The following is an 18450-nucleotide window of genomic DNA, read 5'->3' as shown; positions in this document are numbered from 1 at the left end:
TATGCAACCACTAAACTCATTAAGATTTGTTGTGTGTAACCATACTTCTACAATGAAATCACATGTTACTTCAGTAAAAAATCTAGGTACTGCAGAAGAATAATTATGGAAAACAAATAAAATCAGGAAATATAATTCATACCTTGACAGGTAAGTGGATCACCCTCCCATCCACTGACTCCACATGTCTGGGTCGCATTGCCACTGGTTTGTGATGTACCAGTCCCGCACTTGAAAGTACAACTGGTGTTATACTCATATGGTGGCAGGCAATCCGCGATATACACGTTTGGATGTAAAATGGGCACTGGACACTTGACAACTAGTAAGAAATAATACAAATCTTGATTCATTTAAAAACATATTTCATTTTTAAAGATGTATAGTCCCCCAAAAAACATGAAAAATTAAGATTAACAAATCAGACTTTAAATAGGCCATTTTGCAGTTTTATTTATTCTAGTGTCTACACTATTTAACTTTATGTGACAACAAAAAATGTGATGTCGTGCCCATACATGGACAGGATGATGTCATATCACTCCAATATTTGGGCATACCACTACCATAATTGGGCACATCAAACTTTTTTGTCACACTAGTTTGATAGTGTAGACAGAGCTTTAGGGACAAAGCTACATACTTTGACATGGATCATTCAAACTGATGTTCCATTCTCCATTAGGTTTGCAGTCGATTTCTGGGATAAGAATGTCGTAGCCAATATCACAATCCACTTGGCAAGAGTCATACGGAAAACGGTCGCAGTTGTACACATTTCCGTTTTCAAATGTTTCAGGACACCGTACAGCTGGTAAAGAATAATTGAAAATATTTTGTTAAACAGGTGTGGGAGATGAGGTGACTTGGTGAGGGGTAGATGTGTTCTGGAGAGCAGGTTGGGATGTTATTATGGTGAGAGGTCAGGGTGTTACTATGGTGTGAGGTCAGGGTGTTACTATGGTGAGAGGTCAGGTGTTACTATGGTGAGAGGTCAGGTGTTACTATGGTGAGAGGTCGGGGCGTTACTATGGTGAGAGGTCAGGGTGGTAATATGGTGAGAGGGCAGGTTTTTCTGAGAGAAATAAGCTAGGGGCGAGTGTTACCTGAAGATACAACCATTTGTGGTAATGTGGTAAAGTACAAGATAATTATGACACCGGGTTTGTGACCCTTAATAAAGTATTTAATTAATAAACGTTACCTCCATCGCAGATATTATCATTCTCAGGTGTCAAATCTATCCCATTGGCACATGCACACGTACGGTCCTCGCCAGGAAGAGGTAAACACAGGTTACTGCAGTTACCATTTTGCACGGAGCAAGCTGTAGTACCTGCAAGGAAGATGTATACAAATCTTAGAGGCACACCTGTATATCAAAAACACACCTGGATATTGAAGCCCACCTGGATATTGGAATCACACCTGGATATCGGAAACACACCTGGATATTGGAAGCACACCTGGATATTGAAGCCCACCTGGATATCGGAAGCCCACCTGGATATCGGAAGCACACCTGGATATTGGAAGCACACCTGGATATTGGAAGCACACCTGGATATCGGAAGCACACCTGGATATTGAAAGCACACCTGGATATTGAAAGAACACCTGGATAATAACAAGCACACCTGGATATTGGAAGAAAACCTAGATATCAGAAGCACACCTGGATATTGGAAGCTCACCTGGATTTTGGAAGCACACCTGGATATCAAAAGCACACCTGGATATCAGAAGCACACCTGGATATCAGAAGCACACCTGGATATCAGAAGCACACCTGGATATTAGAATCACACCTGAATATCAGAAACACCTGGATATTGGAATCACACCTGGATATCGGAAGCACACCTGGATATTAGAATCACACCTGAATATCAGAAACACCTGAATATCGGAATCACACCTGGATATCAGAATCACACCTGGATATTAGAATCACACCTGAATATCAGAAACACCTGGATATCAGAAGCACACCTAGATATCAGAATCACACCTTTATATTGGAAGCACACCTGTATATTGGAAGCACACCTGTATATCGGAAGCACACCTGGATATCAGAAGCACACCTGGATATCAGAAGCACACCTGGATATCAGAAGCACACCTGGATATTGAAGCACACCTGGATATCAGAAGCCCACCTGGATATCGGAAGCACAACTCTTCTCCCAAATGCTTCACACATGCACACAATGAATTAAAATGGTTTTCTGTATGAACTATATAAAATACTTCAATCAAATATTTAAAACGCATACCTTGTCTTGTTAATCTGCTATTGTAAAGTGATATATCATTGATTTTAGTAAAGCCTTTGAAACCGAATGATGTTCCATTTGTATCTATATCCGTTTTTTTAACCGTCATTACCATACCAGCGGCCCAATTACTCCAGTAAATGTTGTTTTCATCAGACGTCAATCCAAACAAATGGTTTTCTTTTGAACTACCCAAGTCGATCAAAGGCTGCCGGTCCTGACCATTAAAATTTATGCTCTCAATTTTGGACATTTTCCCATCGCACCAGTACAATCGATTAGCTATTGAATGACAAAGATAAAATAAGATGATGTTAGATGATAGTTTACTCTTTAAATGTTTTTTAAGTTGAGTCAAAAAGCACATTTCTTAATCAACTACTTACTACACCACCTTGGCCACAGGCTAAACTTTCTATCATGCTTGGGGGCTACATAATTTTGTCGGCCTAGTTAAATCATGGAGTAAAATTCTTTACTCCATGGTTAAATATTAAGAATCAAATCGAATTTGTATTAATGTATGTATACCTACATTGAAAATCAAGTTCAAGTCCATTTGGCCAGACCAAACCAGAATTAACCAGAACAGTCCGGTTTGTTCCATCCATGTTTGCTCTTTCTATTTTTGGCTCATTTCCCCAATCTGTCCAGTATATCACCCTAAATTTATATACAATTAACAATTCATTAATTTTTTTTATTACTGAATGCAAAATCCACAAATTATAATCATCTGATTATTTCAGTAAATATAATTATAATGCAAATTGAAAACAACGGATTTATTTTACCCATTTACTGAATCAGCAGCAATAGCACGTGGTTTGTCAACATCTGTGTCAATGATAGTCTTACGATCCAGACCATTAAGTTGTGATACTTCTATTGTTTTCTTGGTTGAATCTGTCCAGAAAAGGAGTCTAGATACACTGTCTACTGCTATACCATCTGCACCTAAAAATAATTTGAATAATACGGTATGGATTATGTGAAAACATTTTCATCTGGTTTCAATTTAAAGTTATTTACTGGTTTTCAATACATGAACTTAATTTCATCAGTATTATGATGATCAGCCAATCAAAGTGCTTAGGGTCAAGTAGGGGGTCAGGTTGGCTTCAACGGAACATTCAAATAGTAGTACTGGAACTTGGTATAGTTGCTCTGTCTACACTATAAAACTAGTTTGACAAAAAAAGGGATGTGCCCAAATATGGTAGTGATATGCTCAAATATGGTAGTGATATGACATTATCATGTCCATATATGGGCACATCACATTTTTTGTTTGATAGTGCAGATAGAGCTTTAAACACAATAATGGGACGTTTACTTTTTCTTTGCTTCCATAAAACCTGCGTATAGTCACGAAACTGGTGTAAAGAGTTACTTACTCTCCACTCCTCTACGTGCAACAATCTCTCGCATCGTTCCATCTAGTTTAGCTCGGTTGATACTTCCAGAATCGACATCTGTCCAGTACACCATTTTATCAACTGGATCGAAATCAATTGCAACAGAATTCGACATCATTCCCAATGGAAGAGCTGTGTAACCATTAGTGGCGCCCCCAAGGCTTACTTGGAAAATCGCATGCAGGTACGTGTCGGCCAAAAGAATAAAATTATCATCCATAATATCTATCAAAAATGTAAACAAATATTGTTAGTGCTTTTTGTCATTTAAAAATGATTAAGATGCATAACTATAATCTATTATAGTATATAAGTACTCTGGGACCTCTCAGATGCAATGAATGAAAGGGAAAGGGAGGTGTGGGGGAGGGGCTTCTAAGTAATTAGGAATTCCACTATCTTAAAAATAAATCATGGATAAGCTCTATTGTAAAGTTTACTTTTAAAATAAAACACAGATCAGGACCACAACTATTTTACGAGGGTGGTCAATCCAGCCGAAGCTGATCATTAGGGACCCTCACAGAAATACATCATGACAAGACATAAACATGTAACAATAAAAATTAAATTAAAATAAATAAAATTGATAAAATAATGCACAAATAATTTAGAATAAAAAAATGAATTAAATTGGCCCTCTCAGTAGAAAAGATAGGAAAAAGGAAGGAACTAAACAAGAAGATGGTTCTTGAGCAGAAATTTGAAGGAAGGGTAAGATGAGGCAAGTCGGATGATGACACTTTCGAAAAAGTAAAATAGTCTTAGTGTCATAATGCACTCTGTAAGTTCCCCTATTAGGCATGTCTAAAAGAGGATTTCTACTGTATTTTATTTTTGACAATCAGTCTCCCTCATGTCACTGACTGGTCTGTTGTAACTGGGAGCAAGCTGGTTGCTCTGTATTTTCCCTCTGGACATTTTAGACCATTTCCCCCTTAGGACATTTTCCCATCACAGCATATATTTTATCATTATTCAAACAAATGTTTTTGAAGAGTTAATATAGTACCTGTGACACATGTTTTGCCATCTGTATGTATCCTATATCCTGTGCTACAGTCACATGTGTAGCCTTGTGCATCAGATGATGGTAAGCACAGATGTTGGCAGCCGCCATTTTCATCCAAGCAACTTGGTCCCATATAATCTGAAACAAGACATATGATATTGATTTTAAATACAGTGATTAGTTTAATTTAATTCAACATTATCTGGAAGCCCAGATCAACACATGGTAGTTCCCTGGGCCCATGCACGTAACATTGTGAGTGTGTTTCAGGGGCGTGTCCAGCATGTTGAAATAGGGTGGGGTGCCCAGACCAGACACCAAGTACACGGCCCGGGCAGGCCTCCTCTGGGATCCGCATCTGTGTTTACCCAAAATAAAAACTTTCGTTTCGTACAAACCTGTTGCGTCTGTTGGTTGTCTTGAAGGTGAATATGTTTTTATTCCGTATGCTATCCCATCATGCAGCAGGCTCTTTTGTTCCCGCCCACTTTCAAATTCAATTGCATGAACTCCGGTATTCTCATTCCATTCCGTAAAAAGTAAATAATCCTCAAAAAAGAAAATGGTTTCAAAGCTATAATGGTGGTCAAAACCATCAATAACAATTTACAGAAATCCAAATATAGTATATGTATGGTTATTACTAATTTGTAAAATCTAAAATTTACGATACCTGATAAATATCCATATCAAAGAAATGAGCTGCAGGCTTTGCGAACACAAGTTTACGATTTAAGCCATCATAATCCACGCTTTCAATTTTACTACTACTGCGATCACCGAAGAACAACCTGCAAAATTTTGAAAATAACTATAGGTTATATTTAAATTTGTTAATCATGGTTATGACGCTCGAGAGGTCACTCAAGTTTGACCTGGCATTTTATCACATGATCAATTCAACTATTTTACTATTTTACAGTGTCTCAGCAAAAAACTCTATTATTTTAGATATACATCTACTACTGTAAACTATATGATGTGCCCAAATATGGTAGTGAGGTGTCCAAATATGGTAGTGATGTGCCCAAATATGGTAGTGATGTACCCAAATATGGTAGTGAGGTGCCCAAATATGGTAGTGATGTGCCCAAATATGGTAGTGATGACATCATCATATCCATATTATATTGGATATACACAATTATACACTACATCTACTAAATAAATTGCTAAACTACAGCTCTGTCTACACAATTAACATAGTTTCACAAAAAAAGTATGGTATGCCCAAATAGGGTAGTGGTGTTCCAAAATATAGTAGTTATATGACATTATCATCCATATATGGGCATATCACATTTTTTTGTCACATAAAGTTTGATAGTGTAGACAGAGCTTAGAATAAGTTTTTATTTGAGATAAAAATGAAAATTATTTTCACATCTTGAGAAAAAGGTGTCTACCTTTTACTGGCAAAATCTATAGTGAGGCCATTTGGTGATACCAAAGGTTTTGATACTATCACCTGCCTATGGCTACCATCCAAAAAGGATCGTTCGATCTGTGCTGGTTCTCCAAATTCAGTCCAAAATAAAAACTTTGCACTAAAAGAAATGACAAGAAACAACAGTGATAAAATCAATCGAGGTGTAGATTTTACTTTGACGTAGCAGCACAGATATAATTTACAAAATTTAAGGCAAAGTTCATACATGGACCTAATCTGGTATATTTCAATTTCAATATATTTCCACAATATAATAAAATACATACATAAATATTTACTATGTTGTAAGCGCTTGTTTAAACCATTTAATATAATTTACAAATTAAAATGTTATGTAAAATACAGTACAGCCCCTTGGAACGCCCAAAATATTTGGGGAAAGTCTCTTGAACTTGAACTTGTACCAGTACAGGAAATGGTGTAAAATGTATGCTGAGATACCAATCACAAGGTTGAAAGCAGGTGTTAGAATTGTTTCATAAACTCCACTTCTAAAGACATTATACATTATGTATAGAGTATCCTTTGTTTATTTTAGTCCTGTGTACATAATTTTCACCTTTTGGGTTAAAGATGTATTTCATTTCAAGAAAAAAAAATGTTTTCACTTACAAAATGACAAAATAAACAGGTAAATTCAACCAAAACAGTTTATTTAATTTTTTGCTTTAAATTGTTTTTTCAGGTAAATTTTTTTTTCCGATCCAATTTTTGGTCAAAGTGAAGAATTATTATATGACATTAAATTGGCATATTCAACACAAAATATATAAAAAAATCATTTATTTAGGGGGATTAAATATATCTTATGGTTGTTTTATTCCAATTATATCTATAGCAGTTTTATACATTACCTTTCACGAGGATCTATAGCGATACTTCTCGGAGAAATGACATCTGTGTCTATAAGAATTTTACGACTGGTGCCCTCGTAGCGAGAAACTACGATACGGTTCATGGCGTAGTCAGTCATGTAAAGATTTTTACTTATCCAATCCACTGCAATGCCTGTTGGAAGAGAACAAGTTTAAGCACTGTCTACACTATCAAACTAGTTTGACGATGTGCCCAAATATGGTGAGTGATATGCCCAAATATGGTAGTGACATGACATCATCATCAGGTCCATATATGGGGACATCACATTTTTTTTTTCACATAAAGTTTGATAGTGTAGGCAGAGCAATAGACCTTTTCATCGATATGTGGTTTGATTTTTTTCAGAAGCAAACAGCATGTTTTGGGAAATGTTTTATCTGCTGTAGTGTATTATATTAACAATATCTTCTGATTTATATGAATTAGATCAATAAAAAGATGAATTGAATTAACTATTTTTGAACATCTACAACATTTTTAAAAAATTAATTTATTTAACATAGAGGAATCAATAACATGAAAACTATGACAGAATTTCATGGTGATAATCACAGTTTCGGACTCCAAAGATGTTCTATTGTGAGAATAAATTAAACAGAAAGTGATAGAAACTTTTATTTTATTTCTCTTCTCTCTACAAATATTATGTATATCTGGCAAGCATCCAGTAAAAACTAACCTTCAACGCTGCCCACACCGCCCATGATGGTGTTGGTATTGGACCCATGGGTGAGTCTCACCGACATCACACGCCTTAACTCTGCGTCCGAATAAAACAACAGTTTCTCCTCCGAGTCTAATTGAAGAGCAACAATGTGCGTTTGATTCTGTAGAAAGCACGGAGCACTGAAGTCAGCTGGTAGCGGTAGATCGGGAAAGTTGCCAGGAATGCCGCATAAACTGTTACTCTTAGAGAAAATAATTTGTGGTGAACTTAACCCAATTTCTCCTGATAAAATAAAAGTATTGTATTATTAAATTCAGTAGGGTATTAGTCAAGCTAAATATCAATTATTACACAAATTTATTAATTATATATTAAGATGTCCTAAGAATACTTTTTGGTAACTTTGATTTTTAATGTTGTCAAGACTATGGTCAATTACCAAATATGGCAAGTGAGATACACGTTTGCTGTATAATATCTTGAAAAATATTCACAAGTTTAGGGTTATCTCCAGTGGTTTTATTAATTTTTTTACATTTTGTAAACCAAAAACAACAGCAGAAACAAATCTGCCACAGCATGGAATATTACTATTCAAAATAAAGATTTAAAATTGTCTTTGTAATTAAATACTTCTAAAATTAATCTTAAATATTTATTAATTTATAAAGTGAATTTTTTTTGTTTACAAAAAGAGTACTATTGAATGACTGTTCAATAGTGCATACTATTGCATGCCATGTGACACAATCATCCAATCAAATGACAGGAATTTATTTAGGTATTATATAATATTCAATATCTAAAGCAAATAAACTGTGATTGAATACAACCATTGGGGGTACAGTACTAACGTTTTTTGCACTTCCCATCAAAGAATTCATATCCTTCTTTGCAGAGACATTTATAGCCATCCGGACCAGGATCAGTAACACAAATTTGATTGCATGGCTTGCTGGCACAAGGAGCTAAAAATGAATACAGTACATTTAAAGAGTAATGTATGGGTGAGTATTTTTTTAACAAGGCCTGAATCTAAACAACTTGTTGACAGTTCTTAAGTGTCTACGTCAACGACTTTAAAAGCCGAATAAAAGTGATTTGTACAGAGAGGTATATTAATAATTAAAAAGGAGTAGGCTTAAATCAATGCAGTATTTAGTAGTAAGCAAGGGTTCACAAATAAAGAAAAAACAGTTTAAATTACATTCTACATCGCAAAAAGCAAATAATTTCATCAGAATACAGAATTAATACATACAGTATGTTATAGATTTGATTTAAAGAGTAAATATAAAAAATACATTTAAACCTATAATGCTATGATAATGCTAAAAAAGTAAAAAGTATCATTGATGATGAAACACATCCTCTTCACAAACAATTTGCTCTCATGAATTCTGGCATAAGACTACGTGCACTTAATACCAAACAAAACGGTTTAGGTGCTCGTTTGTACCTAATGCTATACACTTATATAACTCCAGAGTACAAAGGTAAAATGTAACCGATAATTTTTATCTAATTTTAAAAATTTTTAGCCTCTTAACTTTTTGTGTGTGTTTTTGTAAATTGTATTTTATATTTTTGTATTTTGCCAGTTTTCAAATCACATTTCTGTTTTTTAAATGGACAATAAAGTATATATGACTATGACTATGACTACTAATATTAATTGAAATACACATACATGTTCCATTAGGTTGGTTTTCATTGCCAAAAACCATGATTCCATACGGACGAGAACCAAGATTCAGGGCGAAGTAGTGAGACTTCTCTTTTATATTGACACATCGTAGATAATTCCGCCAGTCAGTAACAAATAAGTAATTCTGCAAATGTAAAATAAATATCCTTCAGGGTTATGTTTTAAATAGCGATATATATTGGAAATCCACAAATTGGTCAGGTTGTATAATTGTCCGCTTTTGTTTGGGGAAAATAGACGAACAGTGAATCAATCAAACACTGTCCCTAAAATAAGCGGAAGGGTGTGTATTACACTTTATGCGTAGACTAAATTTTTAAACAATTACTTGGTCCGCCTATCATCCCAAAAGTTTGCTTCCATAAAAACACTGTACTATAAAACTTTCTTCATAAAATGAACCAACTTAAATCCCTCAAAAAGATGATTACAATGATGTAGGATTGTTCTATTAGTTTTGTTTTGTTATAAATATTATATTTTGGCAAATTTCCAAGGATAACCATAATCGAATTCATTCACTATCCTTCTTAAAGGTGGCAATCCTGTTCACAAGACAAACATACACAAGGTACTCTACATAAACAAAGTCTTATTACAAGTCTTTGGAGTGGAGTTGTAAATTGTCATTAGAAAAAATTCTGAATGACAAGACTTGAACCAGACCTTTGGATTTGAAGCCAAGACAGAGCTTAATACTCACTTGAAAGACTGTAAGATCAAAGAAGTGTGCAGTACTTGAAGCTATTTCAATAATTGTTGTGAGATTGTTGCCGTTCAGGTCTGTGCTTTTTATTTTACTGAATGCAACGTTCACATCTGTCCAATATAGTCTACAAAAAAATTTTTTTGGAAAAAAATTTGAAAAAGCGTCTTATTATTAATGTTGAAAGTTATGGACAATTTGCACATACGAGCGGTAACGGTACGTGAAAAACCACGTAGCTTGTCCCACGTAGAGTCTGTATCTATCTTGAGCGTAAACCCCCCGTTCGCAAATATTCTATATTTGTGTTACCGCTCATCTGTTTAAATTGGCCTTATGTTTTTAGTGAATTTGTATCATACCATAAGTGTGACAATAAAAAAATCTTATGATATTTTGTTATACTGTATATACATACTGTTTGTTATATCTTGTAGTACAGTATAGGCTTACAGGAATGTAGTCAATAACGCAATGTATTAGATAACATAGAAACAATGCCTGCTGGTATGTTAGCTGTGTATAGCCAAGCAATCTCAAACAACAATATGTTTAAGCGTTTCCTCAATTTGCAACCACATGGGGGTATTTTGTATCTGACTGTTTCCGTTTAAAGCTCTTTTACTCTTTATTAAAGTACCAACACAAAATAGACAGAATTCCTGTTGTAAAGGAAATATTAGAAATGCTTGGGTGATTGCTGTTAACCGTTAATTAGGCTGAAAGAACGTTAGACCTGAAGCCTACTACTAGGCAAATTTGTTTGCATGAATCGAAAGTGCCAGCCCTATACACATCCATATTCATTTTTCCATCTTCCAAACCCCTCTCTATGCGTATAAGGTGACGCTTTTGATTCGTGCGACTAAATTCGCCTAGTGGAAAATCGGCTTAACATGCTTGTTGGAAACAAAATTCTTTTAAGTTGTAATACACTCATATAAAAGAGCAACCACAATTAAGAATACAGATTTTGTGAGCTGTCATTATGACCGATAATGGATTTTGAAATAGGGCCGCTGGTTAGGTGGGCAGTGAGGGCCTAAATATTGTAAAATGAAGTGCTAAACTTAACATGAATATTCTATATCTTTTGCACTGTCATTTTAATCATTTAGGAAGGTGCGTTACTTGGCAAAATAACTTAGAGTGTAAACTGGCTTTGTATTCTAAAACTTTAGAACTTGTAGGCCTATTGTTTTTAAAACAAATTCCTTAAATATTGAAAACTTGCAAGCTTACCGGTCTGTTGCAAAATCAATCGTCAAACCGTTTGGAAAAAAGAGATCATCATCGACTAAAACAACTCGATCATCACCGGCTAAAGTTGACCTTTCAACTTTCTGGTCTCCTGAACCCCAGTCTGTCCAAAACAGGTAACTGTGTAAAATAAAAACAAAATGTGTATGAGAACAAACTTTTTGATATATAGGCCCACTTAATAATAGTATGATTGTTAGATTTCTTAGCCGGGTGAGTGGGTGAGAGACGGGAGTGGATGGAGGAGAGTTTGGAGGGTGGGGTGGGTTAAAAAGTCTCTTTTTTAAGCTATCAAACTAATTTGACAATTTTAATTTGGTAGTGATATGCCTTAATATGGTAGTGATATGACATCATGTTCATAAAGATATACTTAACTTTTTTTTTTCTTAGTTCAGAGCTATATATTGAAATTAAATATTATTTCCATCTGTCAGTGTTTGCCTAATTATTAAAATATTAGTGTACTTTTTAAATGTCATGGTATATTGATTTTACATGTTGTACTATTTATTTTTAGAGGGTACTGTACTGTATATTCATTTTAATTTCCATTTATTAATTATTGAACAAACATTATATAGCCTAGCTAGGCCTATATTATTATTATTGATAAACAACCTTTTCAGTATGTATCCTAGGCCTAGTATTTATTATTGATAAACAACCTTTTCAGAATGTATGAATATTACTAATAGTATTATTTAACTAGAAGAAGTGTAGAAGTGTAATGCAGGATAAGCATATAGCTAGCTAGTAGAGTGGTAGGGAGGGCCTAGCCCCATCCCCACTCTCTGCTAGACACCGCCGTTGTAACCATGCCTGACTACTACTACATATATAGTCTACTACTACTACTACAGTACTACTAAGTAGTGTAGGAGGCCTAGTAGGCCTCTCGCAGGGAGTCCTCGTACTTAGTTAGGCCATGGAGTAAAGAATTTACTCCATGGTTAGGCCTAGCTAGCTAGGCCTACCTAGTATAGTATATTGTAACCAATTCAAGCAAGCTTTAGCTACTAGTATAATAATGTCTGAGCAAGGATCAATCAAGCCGCAGGCCAAGGCAATAAATATATTAAACAACTTTTATATCAAATCCGCAATTCAAAAAAACTAAACAATCTAGCCTATTCCACAAGATTAACTTCATGCATCGCGCCACGTTACGTTCTGATTCGATTAACCAATCGCATGTGGGTACGACACGTGGGGCTGCTGCAAATTAGGGGATTCCCCTTTGTAAATTGTCAAACGCCCTCTAGTTTTGATTTGATAACAAACTTTATCGGTATGCACAAAAAGTTTACATCATCATTATCATTACATATAATTATAGATATTTATTAATATAAACGCGAAGTATCAATGGTATTTTTTAAATAACGACTTGTTAAAATGAGGGAGCTAAAAAGGTCACGCGCAGTTAGATCTTTATTTATACTACTTTTTTTAAATTATAGGTTTTTTAATACTTACCCTTTATGTGGATGAGTTGCGATACCTCTTGGCTTCGACAATCCAGTATCAATTAATATCGCTATATTACTAGCATAATAATCTGTAACAACAATCCAATTGTAGGTTTCATCTACCCAGTACAGAGTCTTCGCTAGCCAGTCAACTGCGATTCCTTCAACCGAAGACGAAGTGCCCTGGTAGATGGACGATGCTGTAGCAGCATCGCCAAGGCCGCCTTTCATAATCCGTTTTTGTCCACTATCACTCCAGAAGACGGTTCGTTCTTCAAAGTCATTGGTAACAGCTATCCAATGCGCTGGTTTGTTAGTATAGTAGTATCGTGTTGATATAGAACTAGATGAAATGTAATCGTTAGGATCAGCCGGTAAGCTTTGTAATTTAGCAGTGCTGTCTTTCAGTCTGAGTTCAGTCCACACCAGTCGAGGCCATGGTTCTTCTTCGCAAGTAGCTAAGAATTAAGGGCAAAACATTATTACAAACGTATTATTTGAAAAAGCGCAACCAACAAATGATCGTGATCGTATGCTTTGTAGAGTGTTCTATATTTAGTGGTGTATAATATGATTGAAACATAATTCAAATATCTTATTGAGAATAATGGTAATGATATCCAGGATTTATATAGCGCCTAATGTTTTGAAACCTCTAAGCGCTGAAAATTATTACCCCAGTCATTTTTTTGGATCAAACACGTATGGAAACATACTCCCATAATACAGCTAGTAATCAGCGCAAAGTTGTGTCTTGATCTAACCGGGTACCCATATACACCTGGGTGGAGAGAGGAAAACATACAATAGCACCCCTTCTTTGGGGGAAATTTCAGAGACATATCCGTTATTGCACTTTGCTGCATGTAAAGCGACTCAAGGGGACATGTTTAATCCGCAATCCCTGTTAAGGGTACTTTTTAATAGGGGTTATGTTATCTCCACTATACCCTATATCGGTACTGAGGCCTTATAACGATAATAATAAAACAGCAATTTAGAAAATTATATTATATTTTTTAACCACAGATTTGAAGACCAGAAGGCATAATGGGAGAATTGATTATGTCATTGGATAGTTCACGTCCGTTTCGCAGCAAGTTTTGTTTCCGGAGTTCAAGATCTTACAGCCAAGGATAAATATTACAAGTTCTTTCATTAACTTCATAAAAAATATGTTTTAATATACATTTGGAATGTATTTAAAACTGTAAAGTCGAAGCGCGCGTACAAGTTGGATGATTTAAAATTGTATATGTATGATTTTCATCAATGTTTGAACGCGCGTGTACATAATTTCACTAGTGCTTACACGCGCGCGTACAAATTAGCAAACGTGCGCGTACAAACTGTACGATTTCATCATTTTTTTAACTCGCGCGTTTAACTTTAAATAGACATGAACATTAAAGAAATTAGTAAATCGTCAAGGAAAGGCTATCTATATCACTAAATACCATCATTTTCATTTTCGCATTTGGAATAACTAAATTATGATAAATTAAGCGCGCTTATAGATAAAAAGAAAGTAGGTCAGAATACAAGAGTCAGTAGAGTCCCATCGGCTTCCTTCAAACTGCTTGCGATTCATGGATTCTAAATTGATCGAAAATTTTAGAATCAACAAATTTGATTTCCCCAATCAGTCAAGTCAATTATCGATCACATTATGGCCACTCGATCGATATAAAACTATTGAAACATTTGTAAGCCTATGTCTGTCTCTGAGTGCCATATTACGTAATTATTGAGACTCACGCATACATGTACTGTACAGTCTAAAATCATCGTGTAATCTCACAACTGAAAGTAGGGCCTACATGACCACGTCGTTAACTTTGGAAACTGAGGAAATCTATTATCACAACATCTACAATGATGTTGTCAGTTGCAAAGCTTATGAATATTCATGAATATATTGACGTTGTTAGTTGCAAAGCCTATGAATATTCATGAATTTTTTGACGTTGTCAGTTGCAAAGCTTATAAATATTCATGAATATATTGATCTTGTCAGTTGCTGCAAAGCTTATGAATATTCATAAATATATTGACGTTGTCAGTTGCAATGCTTATGAATATTCATAAATATATTGACGTTGTCAGTTACAAAGCTTACGAATATTCATGAATATATTGATGTTGTCAATTGCTGCAAAGTTTATGAATATTCATGAATATATTGCCGCTCTCAGTTGCAAAGCTTATGAATACTCATAAATATATTACTTTAACTTTAATTTGGTTCATTACATGCGAAACAAGGAAACGATTTATCATAGTTGTGTGATGATAATACAATAGCTCCTACTACCATAATATCACATTGTTTCGACCGTACCCACCTTTAGGCTTGGCCTATAAAACTTAATCACATCGGGACAGATTGCATTTTCCACTTTAGAGATATATTAGCAAGAAAAACTAGTTGCTTAATAACCATTGTCTAAACCCTCTGATTACAAACACAGGATGCATTAACCGGGTGGTTGATAACGTTACATTATCTGCGTATTATGACTCAATATGATAGGTAAATTGTTCAGACTAGATGGCACGCTCGCTTCGCTCGCGTACCATCTAGGTCGTGCCCACAGATGGTTCTCGAATACACAGTATTTCCAGCGAGAAAAAAATGGAGATTTCAAATGTACGTACCGCAGGACTATAATACATTGTCGTTTACAGAAACGAATAAATATACACAATGATTTATGTAGTCAACCAAAATTAGCACCCTGGGAATTACTTCCGAGAGAGAAACAAATTTTTTTATTCGGACTCATTTAAACAAACCCAATTTGTGTTTTGTATGTAACATTAAGGGTTGAGGGATGGGGAAAGAAGATAGGTACAAAGAGGAAACATTTTAAAATATATTCTTATCCACTCAGTAACGAAATATTGTTTTTAATGTTTTATAGGCCTATAAATAATATACCACTAAATACAGTAAAACATTTACGATTTAATACGGTACTTTGTTAAAACTCTCACTGTCATAGTCGATTGAAATAGTAAAGTACATGTAACGATACACCACTACGACGTTTATATATTTTTAAATTATTAATTAATACAAACGTTGAGAAGCAACTGTCAGTAATAACGTTTATTTATTTGTATATTATATGTTTATAATCTAACAGTAGGGCCTACCCACACTCACAGTAATAAAGTTTATTTGTATATATTTTATATTACATCTAACAGTACCAACACTCACAGTAAGAAATTTGCTATTCAAATTGCGATCAAAAGTGGTTAATACCTTAACAGTATTGTACAGCATTGCAGTACTATTTATGTTTATTCTCCAAGGGGGCCCATAAATCTAAATCTATACCTCTATGGTTAAACCAAATAATTTGGAATGTTTATTTGTATATTATATGTTTATAATCTAACAGTAGGGCCTACCCACACTCACAGTAATAAAGTTTATTTGTATATATTTTTATATTACATCTAACAGTACCAACACTCACAGTAAGACATTTGCGATTCAAATTGCGATCAAAAGTGGTTAATACCTTAACAGTATTGTACAGCATTGCAATACTATTTATGTTTATTCTCCAAGGAGGCCCATAAATCTAAATCTATACCTGTATGGTTAAACCAAATAATTTGGAATGTTCCATTCATCACAAATCAATACATTTGTAAAAACGTATATTAAATGTAACAAAATAGTATTTTTTAAAGAAAATCGGCCTGTCTTCAACATTATGATGCTGTACTCGAACTGTTCAACCGGTTTTCAGCTATTAAAAACAATTATCGTAGGAGGAGATAGAAAAATGCGAAGCCTCCTCGCATTTTTGTGGCGGGTATTTTTCAAGATGGACATCCATTAGACAGTGTATACCACGATCGGAAAACACCCCTATTTGGGGCAAATCTTTGAACCTAAATTCGTTTTAATCGTCAATAACTAATTATCTAACTTAATTTAATTAGTAAACAGGGTTACATCAGGCGGTTAAAATCAGTACCGAAAGTACGAACCAACTTTACATACCATCGAGTAAAAATTCTAAAAGTAAGGCGCGATTTACCGAATTTTGCCCTTACGTAAATTTATATATAGATAATGAGTCACATTTGCATTGTAAATGTGTCCAGACCAACATACTTAAGTGCTTTTAACTATTTAGATATTTAATGGAAGCAGGACACAATATCAGGGTGATGCCAAATACTCAAATACAAATATTATACGAATTTTATTTAAAATATAAATTCGAACGATACAGCCTAGTAATATCAAAATTATCTATCTCGCCTACTGACGGTAATTTCTGCTTAACTTCTAAATCAGCCACTAAAACTAAACTCGGGATTTTATATTTTACCCTCGCTCGACAATGCACGCGTGTAACATGCGTGTACCAATATGGTTACTGATCAAAGGACGGTACTGGTTGAACGATCAAGTATTAGTTAACATATATGCGCCTTGAGCACTCTGGAGTGGTATGTGCGCTATAAAAATCTTATTATTATTAACATATAGCCTATTACTGCACACAGTGTCTTAAAAGCCAAATCGAAAACAGTATACGTGACGCGGTTATATAAAATTAAAACCAATCCAGTCGTACGTATTATCATAGAGTAATTACTCCATATAGTATTATCACAAAAACATATTATGCTTAATAGTTAAAATAATAGTACATTGCCGTAGCATTAGAAAATACAAAATCTTACCTTTCGAAAGTAAATATAGGCCTAGGATTAATATAAGATCCCAGGACATATTGCAAGAGGCACCCTGCAGCAGCGACGTAAAAACAATTGATCTAGTAGCCTCTGCTTTGATTGAATAACAATACGCCTTCTTCTACAGTGATGATCTGCTTCCCGAAGATTACAATTGTTTTCTATTTCCTGCCTGTTGGTTCCCGGATCAAAATACGACAGTGTAAGCTCTTGATTAGCCCATGGGCTTAATTTTATAACATTGGTATTTTTTTTACTATGTGTTTTTTATTTAAGATTTCATGATTTCCTCAAATAAAAAAAACACATTTTTGTAAATGTTAATAATCAAAGAGAGATTGTATGGTGATCTTTTCGAGGGGCGTTCGTCCCACTCAGATGCAAAACACAAGGACGTCACCGCACCACATGTAATGCGTGGTTCCCACTTGGACACAACAAAACAACATAGGGGCAAGTGTCATTCGACCAATCACAAGCGATAGATTATTCGAACAGTCGCATGTGATTGGTCAACTCGCTTGCGTTGCGCTTACGTCATTGCGTTGCGTTGCGTTAACAACCTCGCATTGCGTATACGTCGTGTTGTGACGGAGGACGGAAGTGTGACGGAGGAAAATTACGTATGTGGACGTCATATTGAAACGTAGCACGTAAAAACAGTAGCGTAGTTCGGATTTTTGTCTGGCCACCGGATCGGATCACTCTAATCCTGACGTACGTGGATGGTGAACTTTAACTGCAGCTATGCCATACCGTATAATGTCCTGTAAAGCATTCTTTAGTTTTGTCAATAATTAACTAATAAGTGGAATACTTTGGAAATATTTGTTAGCCCCCCTCAATGCTACAAATATGCCTAGATCTTAAC

The 18450-nt window shown here is 34.9% G+C and overlaps 1 protein-coding gene across 2 annotated transcripts in view; it reads right to left on the bottom strand.

Annotated features, from left to right (window-relative positions):
- LOC140050179 (uncharacterized) overlaps positions 1–17868 on the bottom strand; it is a 33845-nt gene extending 15977 nt beyond the window's left edge. For both annotated transcript variants that reach the window (XM_072095253.1, XM_072095254.1), the window contains exons 1-19: positions 17568–17868; positions 12859–13309; positions 11362–11499; positions 10117–10246; positions 9396–9537; positions 8560–8673; positions 7718–7987; positions 7014–7167; positions 6116–6256; positions 5383–5500; positions 5108–5258; positions 4710–4847; positions 3677–3922; positions 3074–3236; positions 2815–2942; positions 2280–2561; positions 1205–1336; positions 644–811; positions 143–322 (exon numbers count right to left, since the gene is read on the bottom strand). In XM_072095253.1, the coding sequence (XP_071951354.1) occupies positions 143–322; positions 644–811; positions 1205–1336; positions 2280–2561; positions 2815–2942; positions 3074–3236; positions 3677–3922; positions 4710–4847; positions 5108–5258; positions 5383–5500; positions 6116–6256; positions 7014–7167; positions 7718–7987; positions 8560–8673; positions 9396–9537; positions 10117–10246; positions 11362–11499; positions 12859–13309; positions 17568–17616 (3295 nt within the window). In that variant the 5' untranslated portion in view covers positions 17617–17868. The remainder of the gene's footprint in view (positions 1–142; positions 323–643; positions 812–1204; positions 1337–2279; positions 2562–2814; positions 2943–3073; positions 3237–3676; positions 3923–4709; positions 4848–5107; positions 5259–5382; positions 5501–6115; positions 6257–7013; positions 7168–7717; positions 7988–8559; positions 8674–9395; positions 9538–10116; positions 10247–11361; positions 11500–12858; positions 13310–17567) is intronic.
- Between the last annotated feature and the right edge of the window lie 582 nt (positions 17869–18450).

The sequence above is a fragment of the Antedon mediterranea genome, chromosome 5, assembly GCF_964355755.1.
Source record: "Antedon mediterranea chromosome 5, ecAntMedi1.1, whole genome shotgun sequence".
NCBI classification, from domain to species: domain Eukaryota; kingdom Metazoa; phylum Echinodermata; class Crinoidea; order Comatulida; family Antedonidae; genus Antedon; species Antedon mediterranea.
The sequence above is the reverse complement of the archived record's forward strand: the minus strand, read 5'-3'. Positions and strand labels throughout refer to the sequence as shown.